General features: G+C 42.2%; 1 protein-coding gene across 1 annotated transcript; it reads left to right on the forward strand.

The window, feature by feature from the left end:
* The first annotated feature begins 514 nt into the window (after window positions 1-514).
* On the forward strand, window positions 515-19,498 carry LOC5510574 (polycystic kidney disease and receptor for egg jelly-related protein). The gene is made up of 17 exons (XM_001630981.3): window positions 515-1,194; window positions 1,272-1,317; window positions 2,161-2,465; window positions 2,726-2,879; window positions 3,080-3,190; window positions 6,225-6,563; window positions 7,091-9,722; window positions 9,873-10,446; window positions 10,574-11,173; window positions 11,250-11,375; window positions 11,665-11,829; window positions 12,052-12,300; window positions 12,623-13,216; window positions 13,739-13,987; window positions 14,460-16,124; window positions 16,734-16,896; window positions 17,429-19,498. Exons 1-17 carry the CDS (start codon window positions 1,150-1,152, stop codon window positions 19,378-19,380), a joined length of 9,969 nt encoding a protein of 3,322 aa, XP_001631031.3. The 5' UTR covers window positions 515-1,149; the 3' UTR covers window positions 19,381-19,498.
* Window positions 19,499-19,847: the final 349 nt, after the last annotated feature.

Raw genomic sequence — 19,847 nt, forward strand, 5'->3', positions numbered from 1 at the left:
TGTACGCTCATTATTTTTTAAAAAGGTTAATATTGATATTGTATTCCTAACAGAAAAATTTACGGTGAACCAGTTTAAAAAATAGCCTTTATTGTGCCAAGAATTTGTTTTTACAAACGGTGAATAAAATGTTTCCCTTATTATATATTCATGCGAATAAACTTGTTTGCAAGAGAAATAGATTAAAAAAACTTTATTGCATACACTCTTTTATAAAAAAAACCCGTCTAGTTTTGGCTAGATTTGGCCGTCATTATTTTTGGGACGTTTAAAGGCTGACTGTTCTTAACGATATTCTAAAATTTTAGTGCATATAAGAATCTAAAACCCAATGAATTATTAGGAAGAGAATTACACTAATGATCAATAGCAATAATATATTAAGGATGTTATTATGAGCACATTTTTAGAACGCATCAGGTCTAAAAAAGCAATATTCTTCTGCTATCTGAGCCTAGGCATTTTTTGAAAATTGGTGAAATCGCAGGCTGGACGTTCTTATAAAAACGGTTCTTATAAAAATAGAGATAACGTACAATTTACGTGCTACAAACATTGTAATATTTTATGAGCAAAAAGTGATACCTCGAGATTCCTTTGAATACAATTACAAGATATATATCTCACTTCGGCATTCAAACCTCTTAGAGGATCTGTCGTTAGCTGTTGGCATTACCCTTCAAAACCCTTTTCCAATAAAACACAGACTGATTCCAATAATAACATGGCCAATGAAACTGGATCGATTCGAGGGAAAACAATTTTCATGAACTCGGATAGGCTAGGGAATTTGGTCTTTAAACTTAAAATTAGAGCTAAAAATTTGAATTAATCAAAAAGTAATGACAAATAATGGATGTATAGATAATATTTGTCACAAAGAAGTAAAGCTAGGCACGTCAGTTGCACTTCGTAATCATGAAAATTTAATTTGGTGTCAGGAAAAAGAAAGACTTACACCCTGGGGGAGATTTTCTTTGTCTATACAGTGTCTTTGGTGGTTTTATAAATTTTAGATTTGTTTGAAAACACGAGATCTCGTTCGTACGTTAGTTGATAAAAGTACTTAATCAAGGGCTGGTTCTGAGTAAAGATTAGTGTATCTGAATAGCACACTTTAACGTTACGATAGACAACAAAGAGAAAGACATGAAAACAGGAAGTTTTATACAGTGTATATTTAATTTTATTTTGGTAAGTACTCGACAAATTGTTAAGTTCTTTGTTCTTCATCATATGCAGGGTACATATCTAAATCTTTTGTTTACTAGGTATTTCCGATTTTCCTCAACCCCTGGGAGCTAGCACATGGTCAAGGTAAACTTAGTGAAACTGGGCCTTTGGTAGCTTTGTCGAGATTCGTCGCTACCATTTATTACCTGTTAAAGAAGCTAGTAGAATAATAGGCTTTAGTGCTATTTTCAGCTATAGTAGTGTATAGCTATAGTGCCTGTGTAATTAGAAAGTATACCAGACAAGGTATACTCGACAAGTATACCCGACCAGTATACCCGACAGTATACCAGACAAGGTATACCCGACTAGTATACCAGGCAAGGTATACCCGGCAGTATACCAGACAAGGTATACCCGACAAGGTATATCCGACAAGTATACCCGAAAAGGTATACACGACAAGTATACCAGACAAGGTATACCCGACAATATACCAAGACAAGGTAAACCCGACTTAAATTGTTTTAATTTTAGTAGTTGCTTAGTAGTATTTAGTAGCTATTGCTATTATCTAAAATCAAAAGTGGTAACCTGGAAGTGTACATGACGAGAGTTGACAAGTGTTTGATTTTCGCTTCACGCGCGGTTTATTCAAACGGCTGTAAAAAAATCGGGGATTTGGGGTAAAATCATATTTTTGGTAAAAGCGATTCTTCTAGCATAAAAGATATCGCTTATATTCCCTCAGATGCACTTTGATTCACCAATAATTTGTGATAGCAAAATATTATTCCCTCAGATGCACTTTGATTTACCAATAATTTAGAATAGCAAAATATAATACCGCTGAGATGTGGCGAGTTTTGAGGATGGCGTACATGTAAGTCCCATTTACGGTGTCTATTGTAGGCCGAATACCTTTTTGGACTGTGTCTTAATGGGTATTAGACTGATTTTTATCATCTTATTGTTTTTTCGCATTAGACTGTAGTCGCCCACAGCCAGTAGGCCTGGAAAACCGTCTCATCCCTGACTCCAGAATAAAAGCTTCTTCCTGGCTTAGCGACCACCCCGCTTACGATGGCCGCTTGGGGAATGGTAATTACTGGTGCGCGATGTCACATGACCAAGACCAGTGGCTTGAGGTGGATATCGGCGAGAAGATGATGTTGCTTTTCGTGGCGACCCAAGGGAACGGTAGAGATGCATGGGTGTCATCCTTCTACCTTCAGTTCAGCCCTGACAATATGACATGGTACTGCTACGGTACCGAGAAAAACATTGCCTTGGTATGTGTCTAACAAAATCGGACTGATTGAATAATGGGATGTACACGAGGCAGATTTACCTGCAACTTGCAATGCAAAGAAATCGAATAAAGAACTTTGTAGAGGTTGTAGAAACACGATGTACAGGGCCTTTTTTTCGCGATGTTGCGAAAAGTATAAACCAAACTCTTGCAACTGTTTTTCAAATTCTTGAAAGTAGTATAGTACATAATCACCATCATTCACATCCTATTTATCGTTATTATAACCTAAATTCTTAGATAAGAGGGAATAGCGACGCAGGGACGGTCCTTTATGGTTCAATGTTCCCTTCTATCTACACGCGTTACCTTCGCCTCAACCCTCACACATGGGTCAAGGATATATGTCTGCGTTTAGAAATCTACGGCTGCCGACCTCTCAACAAAACCGCAGGTGAACTAAAAATGCAATCAAGCCACTGCAACAAACAATATGCTCTGATTGGTCAATATCTTGAGCGTGTCAAAAAGAGAGCCTTATGCTCATGACTTTAAAGTTTTTATCAATTATTTCAACAATCACGCCCTGTTTATTAAACATAGACATGAACAATATGTTCTACTCCATGACGCACGATACGTGTTTTATTGCAGAAACGCTTCCCGGTGTAGAGATGGGCCCGCCTTGTCGGGTAGTGAGAGAGGTCTTAACAAAACCCCCAACGGCTCACACAACGTCAGCCCCAACAACCACTGCAATTACAAGTATGTAGCAATCTCACAACCACTTCCACTATAAGTAAGTAGAAGCCCAATAAACACTGCCACTTTAAGTAATTAGAAGCCTAACAACCACTGCCACTGAAAGTAATTATAAGCCCAACAACCGCTGTCACTATAAATATATTGCAATCGTATAAACATTGCCACTATAAGTAAGTTACAACCTAACAACTAGTTCCAATACAAAAGGCCCAACAACCACTACCACTACAAGTAAGTTAAAGCCCAGCAACCCCTGCCACTACAAGAAAGAAGAAGTCCAACAACCACTGCTACTACAAGAAGAAGCCCAACAACCACTGCTACTACAAGTAAGTAGAAGCCCAACAACCACTGCTACTACAAGTAAGTTAAAACACAACAACCACTGCTACTACAAGTAAGTTACAACACAACAACCTCTGCCAATACAAGTAAGTAGAAGCCCAACAACCACTGCTACTACAAGTAAGTAGAAGCCCAACAACCGCTGCTACTACAAGTAAGTTAAAACACAACAACCACTGCCACTACAAGTAAGTTACAACACAACAACCACTGTCACTACAAGTAAGTAGAAGCCATACAACCACTGCCACTACAAGTAAGTAGAATCCCAACAACCACTGCCACTACAAGTAAGTTACAACACAACAAACACTGCCACTACAAGTAAGTTACAACACAACAACCACTGTCACTACAAGTAAGTAGAAGCCATACAACCACTGCCACTACAAGTAAGTAGAATCCCAACAACCACTGCCACTACAAGTAAGTAGAATCCCAACAATCACTGCCACTACAAGTAAGTTACAACACAACAACCACTGCTACTACAAGTAAGTTACAACACAACAACCACTGCCACTACAAGTAAGTTACAACACAACAACCACTGTCACTACAATTAAACTGAAGCCGAACAACCACTGCCAATACAAGTAAGTAGAAGCCAAACAACCACTGCCAATACAAGTAAGTAGAAGCCCAGTAGAAGCCTAACAACCACTGCCAATACAAGTAAGTAGAAGCCCAGTAGAAGCCTAACAACCACTGCCAATACAAGTAAGTAGAAGCCCAGTAGAAGCCTAACAACTACTGCCACTACAAGTAAGTTACAACGCAGCAACCACTGCCACTACAAGTAAGTAGAATCCCAACAACCACTGCTACTACAAGTACGTTACAACACAACAACCACTGCCACTACAACTAAGTTACAACACAACAACCACTGCCACTACAAGTAAGTAGAAGCCCAACAACCACTGCACTACAAGTAAGTAGAAGCCCAACAACCACTGCCACTACAAGTAAGTAGAAGCCCAACAACCACTTCCAATACAAGTAAGTGGAAGCCCAACAACCACTGTCATTACAAGTTAGTTAAAGCTAAACAACCAATGCCACTACAAGTAAGTTGAAGCCCAACAACCACTGCCACTACAAGTAAACTGAAGCCCAACAACCACTGCCAATACAAGTAAGTTACAACACAACAAACACTGCCACTACAAGTAAACTGAAGCCCAACAACCACTGCCAACACAAGTAAGTTAAAGCTAAACAGCCACTGCCAATACAAGTAAATAGAAGCCTAACAACCACTGCCACTACAAGTACGTTACAACTCAACAAACACTGCCACTACAAGTAAACTGAAGCAGAACAACCACTGACAATACAAGTAAGTTAAAACACAACAACCACTGCCACTACAAGTAGAAGCCCAACAACCACTGCTACTACAAGTAAGTTACAACACAACAACCACTGCCACTACAAGTAAGTAGAAGCCCAACACCCACTGCCAATACAAGTAAGTAGAATCCCAACAACCACTGCCACTATAAGTAAGTTACAACACAACAACCACTGCCACTACAAGTAAACTGAAGCCCAACAACCACTGCCAATACAAGTAGAAGCCCAACAACCACTGCCAATACATGTAAGTTACAACACAACGACCACTGTTACTATAAATATGGTGAATCCCAATAACCACTGTCACTACAAGTAAGTAGAAGCCCAACAACCACTGCTACTACAAGAAGAAGTTCAACATCCACTGCCACTACAAGTAAGTTACAACACAACAAACACTGCCACTACAAGTAAACTGAAGCCGAACAACCACTGCCACTACAAGTAAGTTGAAGCCCAACGACCACTGCCACTACAAGTAAACTGAAGCCCAACAACCACTGCCAATACAAGTAAGTTAAAGCTAAACAGCCACTTTCAATACAAGTAAATAAAAGCCTAACAATCACTGCCACTACAAGTAAGTTAAAGCTAAACAGCCACTTTCAATACAAGTAAGTTACAACACAACAAACACTGCCACTACAAGTAAGTTACAACACAACAACCACTGTTACTATAAATATGGTGAAACCCAACAACCACTGTCAATACAAGTAAGTAGAAGCCCAACAACCACTGCTACTACAAGAAGAAGTCCAACAACCACTGCTACTACAAGTAAGTTACAACACAACAAACACTGCCACTACAAGTAAGTAGAAGCCCAACAACCACTGTTACTACAACTAAGTAGAAGCCCAACAACCACTGCCACTACACGTAAGTAGAATCCCAACAACCACTGCTACTACAAGTAAGTTACAACACAACAACCACTGCCACTACAAGAAAGTTGAAGCCCAACAACCACTGCCAATACAAGTAAGTAGAAGCCCAACAACCACTGCCAATACAAGTAAGTAGAAGCCCAACAACCACTGCCACTACAAGTAAGTTGAAGCCCAACAACCACTGCCAATACAAGTAAGTAGAAGCCCAACAACCACTGCTACTACAAGTAAGTTACAACACAACAACCACTGCTACTACAAGAAAGTTGACGCCCAATAATCACTGCCACTACAAGTAAGTAGAATCCCAACAACCACTGCTACTACAAGTAAGTTACAACACAACAACCACTGCCACTATAAGTAACGAAGTGCTAAACTCATCAATATTGTAACTCCACTCCTGTTTATCATGTTTGATTGCTTTTGTGTAGTTATTCCAATATCTTCCCTTCGCATACGAGTACCCAAGTACATCAAAACGAACGTAACGGTTTCAATGTCAATGTACTTCCACTACGGCACATCACCTACTTACGTCTGGGCGCTCGGTGATGGAATGGAATTTCGGACACTGCGCAAGGCTTTCCTGTATAGCTACCGAAGGGCAGGGGTGTACAGAATCTCACTAACAGGCTACAACGAGATCAGTAACCAAACCGTTTACGATACCATCATCGTGCAAAACGCCATCAAAGGGTTGAGATACATAAATGATAGCTTGCCGGTGCTGATTGGCTCAACGGCCAGCATCCGTTGGGAGCTTCAGCAAGGTAATTGATATTTGTATACTAAACAAGCAATGATAAAAGTCCATGATATACCAAGACAAGTAAACATGTTCACTTACTTAGTCTATGCAGTAATTTATTTAGCAATCCCCTAGAGTGCTTTCCAAATGGTTGGGCACAATTTGTATTATGCTTTGTCCAGCTTTCGTGCAAAAGACTAGGACAGACACACCTCCCGTCTAACCCTGTGGAACCCAGGCCGACGCCCCGTCAGGTCTCGCAAGCTGACCTTCCCTGTCACTATACAAAGGACACGGGGATCCCGCAGCAGGACCTCCCATCTGCCATGGCCGTTCGCTAAATGTGTTAAACTGTTGTGCAAGACATCTCGGCCGAGGCCGTAAGATGATGTGCTATGTCACGATTTATGCCAACAATTTAAGGAAACAATGCAATGTATGTAAGGGCTTTGATCACTCAAGGCTAAGGTCATATGCGTGTGGCGCCAAATAACACATACTGATGTTAGGTCAAACCCCAATTTTGTATTGAAATTTTTTTTTTCAAAGGAACCAACGCGACATTCACCATAACATTTGGGGATTCTTCCGAGACAGCTATATTACATAGATTAGGGCCTGGTCGTCACCTCTTACGACACAACTACACAAATGTTGGCACTTACTCAGTCAAGGTAGTGGCGTCTAACATAGTAGGAGCAACCACAACCATCACTGGCAAGATAGAAGTGTTATTCGATATTGCAATACATGGTCTAGCCATCACTGTAAAGCTGCCGAGACGAGCCAAAAATGGTACAAAAACAGTGTACATGTGTGTTGGAGAATATATCGATGTTTCTGTAACAATATCCGAAGGTTCAAACGTCAAGTGCTATTTTGACTTCTACGGTGACGGGTCTAGTCCGATAGGATTCTCCTCGCATCGCTATAACAGGACAGGGGAATTTACTATCAACGTTACTTGCATGAACGGTGTGAGTGCTAAAAGCCGATTGTATCCCATGGTTTTTGTTATCCAAGAGGCAGAACCCATCAAAGGGCTTTTTCTCCAAGCTCCCATTGTCCAATATGGCACTCCCTGGGCATTTGACCTTAGTATGAGCCAAGGCAAAGGGTTTCTTTGTGAATGGAGCTTTGGAGATGGCAATGAAATAGAAACTGATTACTCGGACATAAATAGAATAGTTTATCATAATTATTCTAATATTGGAGAATACAGAGTCCTTATCGCCTGCGAAAATTTTGCTGCAGTGATTACCGCAGAGCGACTAGTTGAGGTGCAAGTACCTATACGCGAGCTAGAAATATATCAAAACTCGTCTCACACATCACCAGATGCACCAGTAAATTTTACTATATCCTGGAGCTCAGGATCGAATGTTCGTATTGAGTTGGATTTCGGTGTCGGAAAAATACTAAACTTTAATCGAACTGAAATAACAAACATAAGTTGCGTATCGACGGTGCATAGATACGAGTATGCTGGAGTGTATCGCACACACGTAACGGCGAGGAATATACTTGGGGCGGTTACTGCTTTATCTGCTCAAGTGTTCGTACAAAATCCTGTACTGAGACTCTCGATTTGGTCTGATGGCCCGGTGACCTTGGCCCATGGTGTGATGACATTCAACTTGTCCGTACCGGAGGATAAAATGCTACCGACAAATGCCACCTGTGCATGGGATTTTGGCGATGGTAAAAATGTAATTAGAGCACTTGTATCCCATTCCCAAGCTATTTCCCATCTGTACTTAGATCCAGGCTATTTTACGATCACTGTAGTATGCTTTAACAACGTCAGCTCATTAACAGTGGAAACATTGGGACATGTCCACAAGCGAACCTCGTTATATCTTTCTGCAGGCCCAAGTCTGACGAACCTCACATGTACCCAATACAATAGAACTCTGTCTGGTCATTGTATTTTTTCAAATGAAATGGAAGTAATTTTCAGAGTGCCATCTCAGCAATACGATCAGCGGTATGTCTGGCAAGTCCTAAATAATAATGTAACACATTTTACAAAGTATCCGTATTTCTCTCATACTTTCACCAAGCAAGGAACATATAGTATTAAAGTAGCAGTTATAAACCTTCTCTTTCAAGGTTCTGCGTCAATAAATGTGACTGTAATGCAACCCATATTAAACGTTACGTTCATTGCGGACAGGATTACTTTGCTTAGAAGTTCTACGATGTTTTACATAAATGTTGAAGATTTTGGGACTGGCGCTTGTTACCAAATCAACTTTGGTGATGACTCGCCAAAATTAGTAATCGGTGGAGTCAACTGCCATGCACATCCAGAACACTATACTCAAATCTTCGCAGGCTCAAGTAACACGAGCCTTACTTTCCGACACAAGTTCACTTCGGAAGGCTCTTACTCTGTATTGTTATACGGCTATAACGATGTTTCTTCGGTGAGACTTAACACGAACGTCATCGTCCAAAGACCGGACTGCTTAATTCGTCAGATCAATTTCACAAGGTCTAACGATAATAAAGCTATAAACATCAGCGAGGTCCTTAAGTATAGAAAAGCTGAGGGATTTTCAATAGGGTTTTCATACAACGGAAACTGCAGTCTTGCGGAGGGAGTATTGTTGCGCTGGCTGGTCAAGAAATCCGATGGACAAAAAAAGGAGCTCACAAAAATTCAGACGTATACCTCCGTTCCAGCAATACTGAACATAACCGCTCGCTCCTTGGATTACGGTCAGTACGAATTTCAAGCGCTTGTCTCCCCATTCGGGCCTGATATCATACTACTATATAATGAAACCCAGGCTTCACGAACGTTATTGATCAACATAGTGCCATCATCACTTAAGGCGTACATCATAGGCGGGGCTTCTAGATCTGTCGGTTCACACTCCATGCTAACTTTAGATGGAACACTTTCCTTAGACCCTGATGTCGGCGAAGGCGAGAAGGACACGGACCTACAATTCATCTGGTTCTGTACGAGGCAAGAGGGTGATGGCTCCAAAGGATGTTTTGGTAATATCAGTAAAGCATTCTCGCTAGAAAAGGTCGTCTCAATGTCTACTAGAGGCTTGATAGAGAATGCTGTTTACAAATTCAAGCTACTGATAAAAAAAAATCACAGGAATGCGACGTATGATCAAAGTGTTCTGGTTGTTCAAGGAGCTGCACCAACAATGCAAATAACGTAAGTAGAACGTTTACATGACTCCTCAGCTTTGGTTAAACTGAGGTGGGAGGTCCTGATTATCTCGTCAAGTATGTAAAAGTCGCTATAGTCTCCAATAAGACAGTAGGCAAAGTATTCAGCCAATTATGACTTTCTTATTGACTATAGGTGTATGGCTAACTGCAGAGCAAGGCTAGTCCCTTCCACAAACCTGGTCCTCTCCAGCTCTTGCGTGGACTGCTTATCGACAAGTTTGTTACTGTATAAATGGGAAATACAGATCCGGGCAGGTTACACAAGCTGGAAATCATTACCACAGGTGTCTACCAGCACAGGCCTCGAAAGGTCAAACCTCATTATCTTATCCAACTCCCTGCAAGAAGGATCCACCTACAGATTCAGTCTACGCTCCTGGAGGCCTGGTGGCAAGGCGGGGCTATCGGAGTTACGTGTCAGTACAAATACCGGGCCTGCCAATGGCACATGCGCAGTGGACCCCTCATTCGGGGAAGCTATGACGACACGGTTTAAGATATATTGCAGGGACTGGGAAGACCCGGATACGCCCCTGAAATACAGATTTTCCTACGAATACGACAATCAATTGAATGTGTTGTACACAGGTCTATCGAATGAGACATCGACTAAACTGCCTATGGGAGAAAGTGACAGCGTCCTTGTGGTGGTGGTTATCATCTCAGACTCATATGGTTCAAGTTCAGAAGCACGGATAGAAGTGCAGGTAAGGATATGTACTGTTTGATCCTTTTCGTTTCACGATATTCATTCTTAAAATGAGCTCTTCGGGTCTCGGTATTTACTTCTCCTTGATTTGAACCGCATTTCTGAAACAGATAATTTTGTTCAAGGTTAAAAATCCGAGTTCGGTAAATTTAAGCTCCTTAACAAGTGGAATGGACAGTGTTGGAAGCAGCAAAGAAAACACACAGCAAGCTCTACAGCAAGTTGCGATCATCGGCAGTTTCCTGAATTCCTTAGCAGTCCTCAGCAGTGGAAGCAACATCGATAGCAGTGGAGGGGATGGGCATGCTTCCAGTGGAGCGGGCAGTTCTAGTGGAGGTGCTTCCGGTGGAGCAGGCGGTTCTAGTGGAGGTGCTAACGGTGGAGCGGGCAGTTCTAGTGGAGGTGCTTCCGGTGGAGCAGGCGGTTCTAGTGGAGGTGCTTCCGGTGGAGCAGGCGGTTCTAGTGGAGGTGCTTCCGGTGGAGCGGGCAGTTCTAGTGGAGGTGCTTCCGGTGGAGCAGGTGGGTCTAGTGGGGCTTCCTTATCTACAGGGAGCGATTCAGGCAGCAGCTCTAGTGGTAATGGAGGTGACTCTTCAGATGGAGGCTCTAACAAGAGCAGCACCAATCAAAGTGGCAACTCTAGTGAATCAAGCGCGTCTCAAGCGGAAAGAGAAAAAGAGCGAATAATGCAAGCCACGGCGGCTGCAAGAAGGCAAAGAATCGAGGTAACAATGGAAATAGATTCATGATGAATATTTTTTTTTTTCCATGAAGTAATTGTTTGGATTAATTTTTTCAAAGGTCAGAGAGCGAATACTTGTTCAAGTATCGGGCATCCCTTTAGCATCTTCAGCTGACCTGGAGCTAACAAGCAACGCCCTTCGATCAGTCACGCACAGGAGCGAGGAGTTGTCGAGTACAGCACAGGTAAACCACCGATGGGCAGTAGATGTTACATAGGGGAGCATATTTCTTCGGTTATTCCGATTTTCCTCCCTTTACAAAAACCAACGATTTCAATCTAAGCTGTGTTCTGTGGTCAGGCATGACTCGTATCGCGGCTGCCTGAGGCGCCTTCTATGCCTTCGACTCGATAAAGTAATACCTGCGCTCTTGTTAGCATTCCAGCTGCAAGGAGGGTGATTAGCCTCCCTAATAACGTGATCCCTCTTTTATTTAATTAAAACAAGGTTTGGCTCCCTGTGTCCTGTTACAGGCAGCTGGGCTGAAGTCTTTGTCTAACATTGGGAGCGTTCTCACCGCATTGTCAAGTTCCGATACACCTGCCGATACAGTAGAAAGAATCGGAAAGGCGGTCCTTACCAGTCTGGCAAGTATCATGGAAGCAGCTTTAAGCCTTGGCCAACAAAACAACCGTAAGGTAAGCCTTATCGTTCATTTTTATGTCTTTACGGTGACATTTTTTACTATGCTGTACTATTAGCTGCTGAATTAGTAGTAACTTCGGCGCGGTTGTTTTTCCACCACTCCTTATCATTCCAGCTCATTTTATATACAAAATGTGAGGAACCGCATTAAAGCCCCTTACAAACCTCTTTTTGATATATCAATTTTTTGATATTTTGATGCCTCACGGTTGCAGGATATTCTTCGGAACCTTACATGTGACATCACGAGAATCATAGACGACACCAGCTTCTCTTTATCTACTCAAAAACAGATAGGAGAGAACCCATTATTAGTCAATACAAGCCAATTTACACTTGTAGCAGACAGACACGACAGCGTATCGCTCCAAGGGAAACGATTTGTTTTAACGTCCGGAAGCTTCACAATCCCTAAAAAGTTTGGGATTCCAGGAGTACAACGTCGCACACCACTGAATGTTCAGGTATGGTTGTAATAATGTTTAGGTAAAGACACTTTTAACAGGGCCTAGTATTAAAAAAATGACCAGTAGAGGCGTGGCTGTGTCCCCCCTTTTTTTTGTTTCTGTATTGTGCCCCTCCACCCTCCAAATCTTACGTGGCCTGCTACGGCTCTGTATGAGGGTTAGACCCATAACTTGGGGGTGTATTGGCACGGTGTGGCTAATGCCACGTTTTGTCTGTTACAGTTCAAGGTGTCGCCACCTTATCCTCAACCATCACAAAAATCATCATGAGAAAAATAATGAAAAGGCCAGATATTGAGAGTAATATATTTTCTTTCAGGTTTTAGAATTCAAGGAAAATGTCTTCGCCTATTCTAGCAATGTTCCTGTCAATTCGTCGTTGATCGCTATGAAATTCCTAGACGATTCAAATCGTGAAATACCAGTAAGAAATCTGCAGCAGCCAATCAGGATTTTGATAACTGTTCCATTGGTGTTAATACACAACTCTGAAAAACACTCGATTGACTTTAAAGAGGAAAGGAATAAGTTACTGAGGGTGCATCAGTTTGGACGTGCGAGGAACGCGAGTTCCATTATAATCGCTTTAAACGCATCTACAGACATACCAGATGTTCAATGGATGACATTTTTCCAGAAAAGCCACTTACCTAACATAAACAGCTCTACATTCTTTAACATGGAAACAAAAGAAGACAAGAGTATAGTGAGTGACTACCAAGTATTAATTGAACAAAAGAAACTGAACTTCAGCGGTGTTTACAATATTGGACTGCTTCCATTGATCCCAAGCCGTCACCAGAAGAGCTGGCAAACTGGCAATGTGTCTCTTTCTTACACACTGCATGTGTACGAGGCCGCTTGTTACTATTGGGATGAAAGGAGTGAGGGATGGGGGACCGACGGTTGTATGGTAAATGTAATATTCCTGTAGATAACTGGGGGTGAAAATTAGATGCATTTTAATGTTCTTTTTTCATTTAAAATAGATATCTATGTGGAAATCGCGATACCTCTTCAGGAACGTTTCGAGGATATTTTCTCAAACAGACACAATGGCCACATTTAAGACGAAACTCTCCCTCCGCCTTAAAATATTCTGAACTGAATCGTGCTACGATGATTTCTGGTGCTTCCTTGATTTCTATGATTTCTGGTTTTTCGCTTGCCTTGTCATATCCCTTGGCCCTCATGTCGTTCACAAAAAATTCACGAATACGCACGTGCGTATTGGCGTATAGGGGACAACGCCCCTGATCTTGACGCCACTTGTTTTAAAGTCCTAGTCTGTGTTAAGCTTACTTGCTTATTTGTGTTAAGCTGGCCATCCAGTCTAACCAAAACACAAACACAAGGGTAGAGGCATTAGGCCAGTGGTTAAGAGCTCATTTTTTTGAATTAAAGCCAAGTATCAGTCTATTAATTCCCTTTTAAGGTTGGGAAGGCGACACGCCCTGGCATAGTGGAGTGCATGTGTGACCATCTCACGGCTTTCGGTGCAAACTTCCGCGTCCTTCCAACGAGTGTAGTGCCACCAGTGGTTACCACAGTTTCCAAAGCAGACCTTCCCTATACAAGGCCTATTAGGACGCCCCTGGTATTGGCACTGGTCATGACGGCCTTTGCGTGTTACCTTATCATGCTTGTCTGGGCGCGAAGAGAGGATATACGGGATGACAAAAGGGTACTATTTTTGAATAAGAAATAGAGAAGGATAAAACTTTGAAAAAATTCCAACAGGAGTATAGAGCATCATTAAGTATTGGAGCTTCGGTAAAATGTTTAACGTGTCAGTCATTAAAATAATCTACTGGAAGATGTCAAACTGATTTTGGATTTTCCACGAGGCGCTGTTGTTCTGGATTTGTTGTCTTTTATCCATGTATAATTCTCAACGATTTATGATAAAATTCATATTTATATAATAATTATATATATATAATTATGTTTTCCCGTTGGATGCTGAATGTTCTAATGAACTAAGAGAAGTGTAGAAGTCCGTGGTAAGGCCTAACAGGATTGGCTATATTACCTTATTGTTCTATTGTATTCTCGTTCTTTGTCTGTGGTGCACCAATCCAATGCGGTGAAACTTTCTGATTGCTTCTACATGGCCAAACAAGATTTTAAGAGATAATATTTGTATTCTGTCGCAGGCAGAGATATACTCCTTGGATGACAACTCGGGCATGGATAAAGGCCACTACGATGTTACCGTCTACACCGGTATGTCCAACGACGCAGGCACAACCTCTACCGTGTGCTGCCTTATAGAAGGAGATCGCGGGCAGACCACACCTCGAGCACTCTTTGACCCCTCTAGAATACGATTTAAGAGGGGCGCCGAAGACTCTTTCTACCTCACCACACCAGAGCCCTTAGGGACCATCTCGGACCTGACCGTGTGGCATAGCGATTCGGGTAGAAGTCCCTCCTGGTACCTGCGCAGGATTGTAGTCTCTGACCTTATCTCTGGGAAAAGCTTCATTTTTTTGTGTGAGCGATGGCTAGCCGTGGAGTATGATGACGGTCAGGTCTCTAGGAGCCTAAGTGTTGCGTCAGGCAAAGAAATAAATAATTTCCGTCATTTGTTTTACAGTAATGTTAAAAGTGCTTTTGTTGATCACCATATTTGGGTTTCAGTGTTGTTTAGACCAGCCAAAAGTAATTTTACCCGTGTGCAACGCCTATCATGCTGTCTGCTGCTTTTCTTGGCAATTATCTTGGGGAATATAATTCTTCGTAACGTCTTTAATTATCGAACTGTAATACTGTCGATATCAGATTACTCGCTCAGCACTGCGGATATATACGTCGGAGCTGTGGTTGGGTCTCTGGTAATGCCAATAAGCCTACTCTTGGGCTTTATGTTTCAAATGATTGAAAGGAAACCTACAAAGGTCGTCGGTACTTCAAAGGACGCACCAAAAAGCACAGAAAATAACGAGCCCCACCAAGGTGTAGATCAGTTTGAAGACATTTTGAAATGGCTAGACGAAGGCCAAACACTCGAGAGTACCAGTGACGTAGACAGACAGGCCTTTCATGGTGAGAACTTACAGGGTAATGTCAACGATGGATTCACCAGCAGTGCACGCGTGTTTGAGACGGAAGAGGAAATGATAGAGACGTTTGAGACTTCTAGTGATAAGCCAACTGCACCGGTAGATAAACCCAATAAATACGACATCTCCCCACAAGTGGCTCTGAAGTACATGCAATCTGACAAGACGGCTACGAAGCTCGAGAAGTACGTACTGCGGAACAGGCTAATTCAAAAGCACAGACTGCCTTACTGCTGCGTCGCGGTGGCCTGGATACTCCTGGGGACCCTTATCGGGGTGACAGCATTTTTTGCAATAACCCTCGGATTGCAGTACGAAATAATGATGTCCCAATTGTGGTTTGTGACCGCACTAATGGCATTCCTATTGGACTTTCTCGTCATGCAGCCGCTGCGAGTACTGATTACAGTTCTGTTTGAGACTTGGGCCTCAGCAAAGAGTGGTAATGACAGACACGAGGACATTACGCTGACATTTGAAGACATAGAGACGCTAGAGAAACACAAGAACCAGCATCGCCATGGCTACGTACCGGAAATGACGTTTAGGCCGTACAACCCGAGTAGGAGAAAGATAGAGTTGAAGAGGCAGCATAGACTGAAGGAAATCGAGAGGATCAACCTCTTGAAGGAATTGATGGTGTACTTGGTTTTCTTGGGTTGTCTGGCCGGGGTTGGCGTGGGTCACCGCAGTCCCGAGGAGTACACTATGGTGAATACCTTGAGGAACGTTTTCCAAGAACCGTCATTAGATGAGGTATAAATGAAACAGGCCCCAAGCAGTGGGTGGGGCAAAGGGGGCATGTGTTTCCCCCAATATTTTAAACAGTTATAGGAAATGACCAGTAGGGGCGTGACTGTGCTCCCCCCAGTGTATTCTAGATGTTTCTGAATCGTGCCGCCCACCAAATAATTCGAGGCTTGCTACAGCTATGTGAAACCATGTCGCGGTATCGACTCTGCCAAGTTTTCGTCTTTAATAAGACTTTTTGGGGGCAGAGTCGACTATCAGTTTTTGGTGAGCCATATTTTATACTTTGGTTAGCGAACACGGATATTTTGGTATTTCAATTGATTTGATATGAAACCATGTCGTCAATATAATTGAAGTTTACATTGCCCTGAAAAAGAGCTCTTGTGGTCTCACAAAAGTTATTAACTTATCATACTTAGTCCTTTTAAAAAGTTAACAAGGCACACATTTTAGAAAATAATTTTCAACTTTGTTAAAATCAAATTTGTGTAGAATTGTTCCACACCGCGTTAAAATTTTGCTCCCTATAATGATACAACTTTAACACGATATAAACAGTAAAATCCGTTGTAGCTAAAACTTGACCAAGTCTTTGCTCATTTACCACAATAGCGTGGACTTGTACAGAGATATTGGGAAAAGGTCGAGAAGGAATTCATCGCTCTGCTTATCGGGCTGGAAGAAGAAGGAGTACGTTGTAATCCCGTCAACGGTAACTTATGCTCCACCATTCTCTTGGGCGCAACGAGGATAAGGCAGTTACGAGTTGCTGCAGGTATTCGACACCTCACATTTCAATCGTTTGCATTAGTACACGGCCACAGTAAAGGTCTCGAGGTTCAAAATAAGAATGGCTCGCAGGTAAATTCAGACTCCAAAAAGGGGAGGAGAAGGGGGAGGAGAGGGGGGAGGAGAGGGGGGAGGAGAGGGGGGTAGAGGTGAGAGGAGGGGGGAAGGAGGAGGAGGAGAGGGAGGAGGAGGAGAGGGAGGAGGAGGGGGTGGGAGGGATGTTATAGAAGATGAAAAGCGGTGAATAACGCGAAAATGTACCAGAAATTAATAAAATCGAGGGGGGCTAGTAATAGCGAGCCAATCCATCCCAAGGATCCGCCCTTTGGCCTTGTTAAACAAGGTAAAGTACTACAACTTTTGGATTTAGGACCGTTCAAAGTTTATATCAAACATCACTCTATAAGTAATTTTTCTGAAAGGAGAACGTATGGCATCAGTCTAAAAGTTCAAGCGATGTATTTTATTATAAAATTGTGAGCCGAAACTAACATGTATATTACTTGTGCAATCATTAGGGAGATGCCCTGTGCAGCAAAACATACAGACGTTGATACCCGAGTGCAATGTACAGTACTCCTGGAGCAACGAGGACACAGAGCCATACCAAACAAACTGGACTTCTACTATCAACGCCAGCCTACCCAGCGAATGGACATACAGTTCCCAGGCAGAGCTTCGAGGCTACCCTTATGTCGGTTCTATAGCTGTCTACGCGGGAGGAGGGTACATCAAGGTTTTCAAGTTATCATCTCTAGATGAACTTAACGCGCTTAAAAACTCCAACTGGATAGACAAGTACACCAGAGCGGTGTTCTTAGAGATCAGTCTGTACAATGCACAGGTCGATGTATTTACATCAGTTACCTTTCTCTCTGAATGGTTACAGACGAACGATGTGATGTTTGTGAAGGATATCAGAACGGCGCGTTTGTATCATCGCCAAGGTACCATCTACTTTGTGACAATAGCATGCGAAATTATCACCATGGGTTTTCTTGTCTCCTTCGTTTACAAAGAAGTGAAGAAGGTCTGCAGAACTCGTGGGAAGTACTTCAAAGACAAATGGAATTGGCTAGAAGCAACGATTCTGTTGTTGATAGTAGCTAGTGGCTCAGTACTTCTCTTCCGCGAGACCCAGAAGGCTATTGTGATCGACAATGCAAAAGATCAGCTTCTTAAGAAAGGACGTCACTTCGTGAACCTCTATCCCGCTGCTACCTGGGATGACGCATCGATCTGTTGCCTGGGACTTGTGATTTTCTTCAGCAATCTCAAGCTTCTCAAGCTCATGAGGTTCAACCATCGTGTATTTCTTCTCACACGAACGTTATCTCGCGCTGCTCCCAAGCTTATGTCCTTCTCCGTCGTGTTTCTTACTGTTTATCTGGCCTATGGAAGCTTGTATTACCTGACCATTGGCACAAACCTGAAAGATTATTTGTCGCTTGGCCGTACCCTTGAGACTCTATTTTGTACGCTTCTTGGTCGATTTGACTATGTGCACATGACTGAGGTGATCCCGTTACTGGGCCCGGTATTCTTCTTCTCGTATATGCTTTTCGTGGTTATGGTTCTAATGAACGTATTCTTGGCCACGATTATCGACGAGTTTGCTGAGGTTTGTAATGACGAAACCCTAAAGGCAAATGAGGTACACTTGTTGCATTTCATTAGTGAGAGAATCAGGCTGAAATTTGGAATAGAGTCTAAAGAAGTAGCTGGGAGAAGTAACAAAGGGTGTACTGAGGATGAAGATAGCGAATCAAAGTTTATTGAAACAAAGATTGGCGCAAAGGACGGGGATGTTCTAGACATATTTCGTAAAGGACCTGACGATTTTGAATGCAGAGTTAGTCCGAAACACTCTGGAACCCCTGAAACCATTCCCAAAATTACAATTGAATGCGCAGACAACAACGACAGTGATTCCTTAATAGACGCTAAAGGAGTTTGCGATCTGAGTCTAAATGCGGACATAAAGTTAGAAGCGACTCCCCCGGCCACCCCTCGTCTGATTAGAGTCCAGGAATCACCACGACCTTGGAAAAGATCCGCTCCGTCCAGACAAGTCTTGTCAAGCCCACTGTTTTCCAGACATAACATAAGAGACGACTTGGAATCTTGTTGGTCACGTGACAGCGACACGCCGCACATTCGACGGGGGACGCCCCTATTACCAGACAGCATTCGGGCAATTGCTGTGTCCTTGTGGCGCCATGAGAGTACATCATCTTCAGTTAGTACTACAAGTGATGGCCTTACTTATGGCCTGCCTATTGACGAGAACAAAGAGCAAAGGGAGCCTTCTATTCCTTTAAATAGCAGCAGAGACGTATACAAGGCAACAAATAACAATTATATCATTGTAAAGTTACAGAAGCTTGCAAAGGCATTTGTCATCGTATGTCTCGATGATTTATTTGAAGATCGATTTTATGAATGGCTTGTCAAAATAAGGGTTGCATGAACTGGCATATATCACTACTGATTACACCTACTTCGATTCTTTTTTAATAACTTGAAAATTTCAGATATTTATCATTCTTGCCAAAACAAAGCATAGATAAACTTTCGAATTCTGAAAAGGGAATTGAATTTGACTTATATCATTCTAGCCAAAACAAAGCATAGATAAACTTTCAAATTCTAAAAAGGGAATTGAATTTGATTGAAATTTGAATTTTCTTCACATCTTTGAAAATTTTCCTGGCCGCGCGAAAGGAGATTGAATCGAGTGAATAGTTTTGGCGGGAAAATCTGAAACAACTTAATTTCCTTAAATCCGTTTAGAGACGGCAATACCACAAAATATTGGCGAATTGTTTTCTATTGCAATGCTACCCACGATAAAGCGCAAAAAGTCGAAATTGTATGCGAAAAAAATAACGTTTTGTTGTAGGTTTCAAAAACAGCGCGCGCTCGTGAGAATGTCGC

The sequence above is a fragment of the Nematostella vectensis genome, chromosome 10 (genome assembly GCF_932526225.1).
Source record: "Nematostella vectensis chromosome 10, jaNemVect1.1, whole genome shotgun sequence".
In the NCBI taxonomy this organism is placed as follows: domain Eukaryota; kingdom Metazoa; phylum Cnidaria; class Anthozoa; order Actiniaria; family Edwardsiidae; genus Nematostella; species Nematostella vectensis.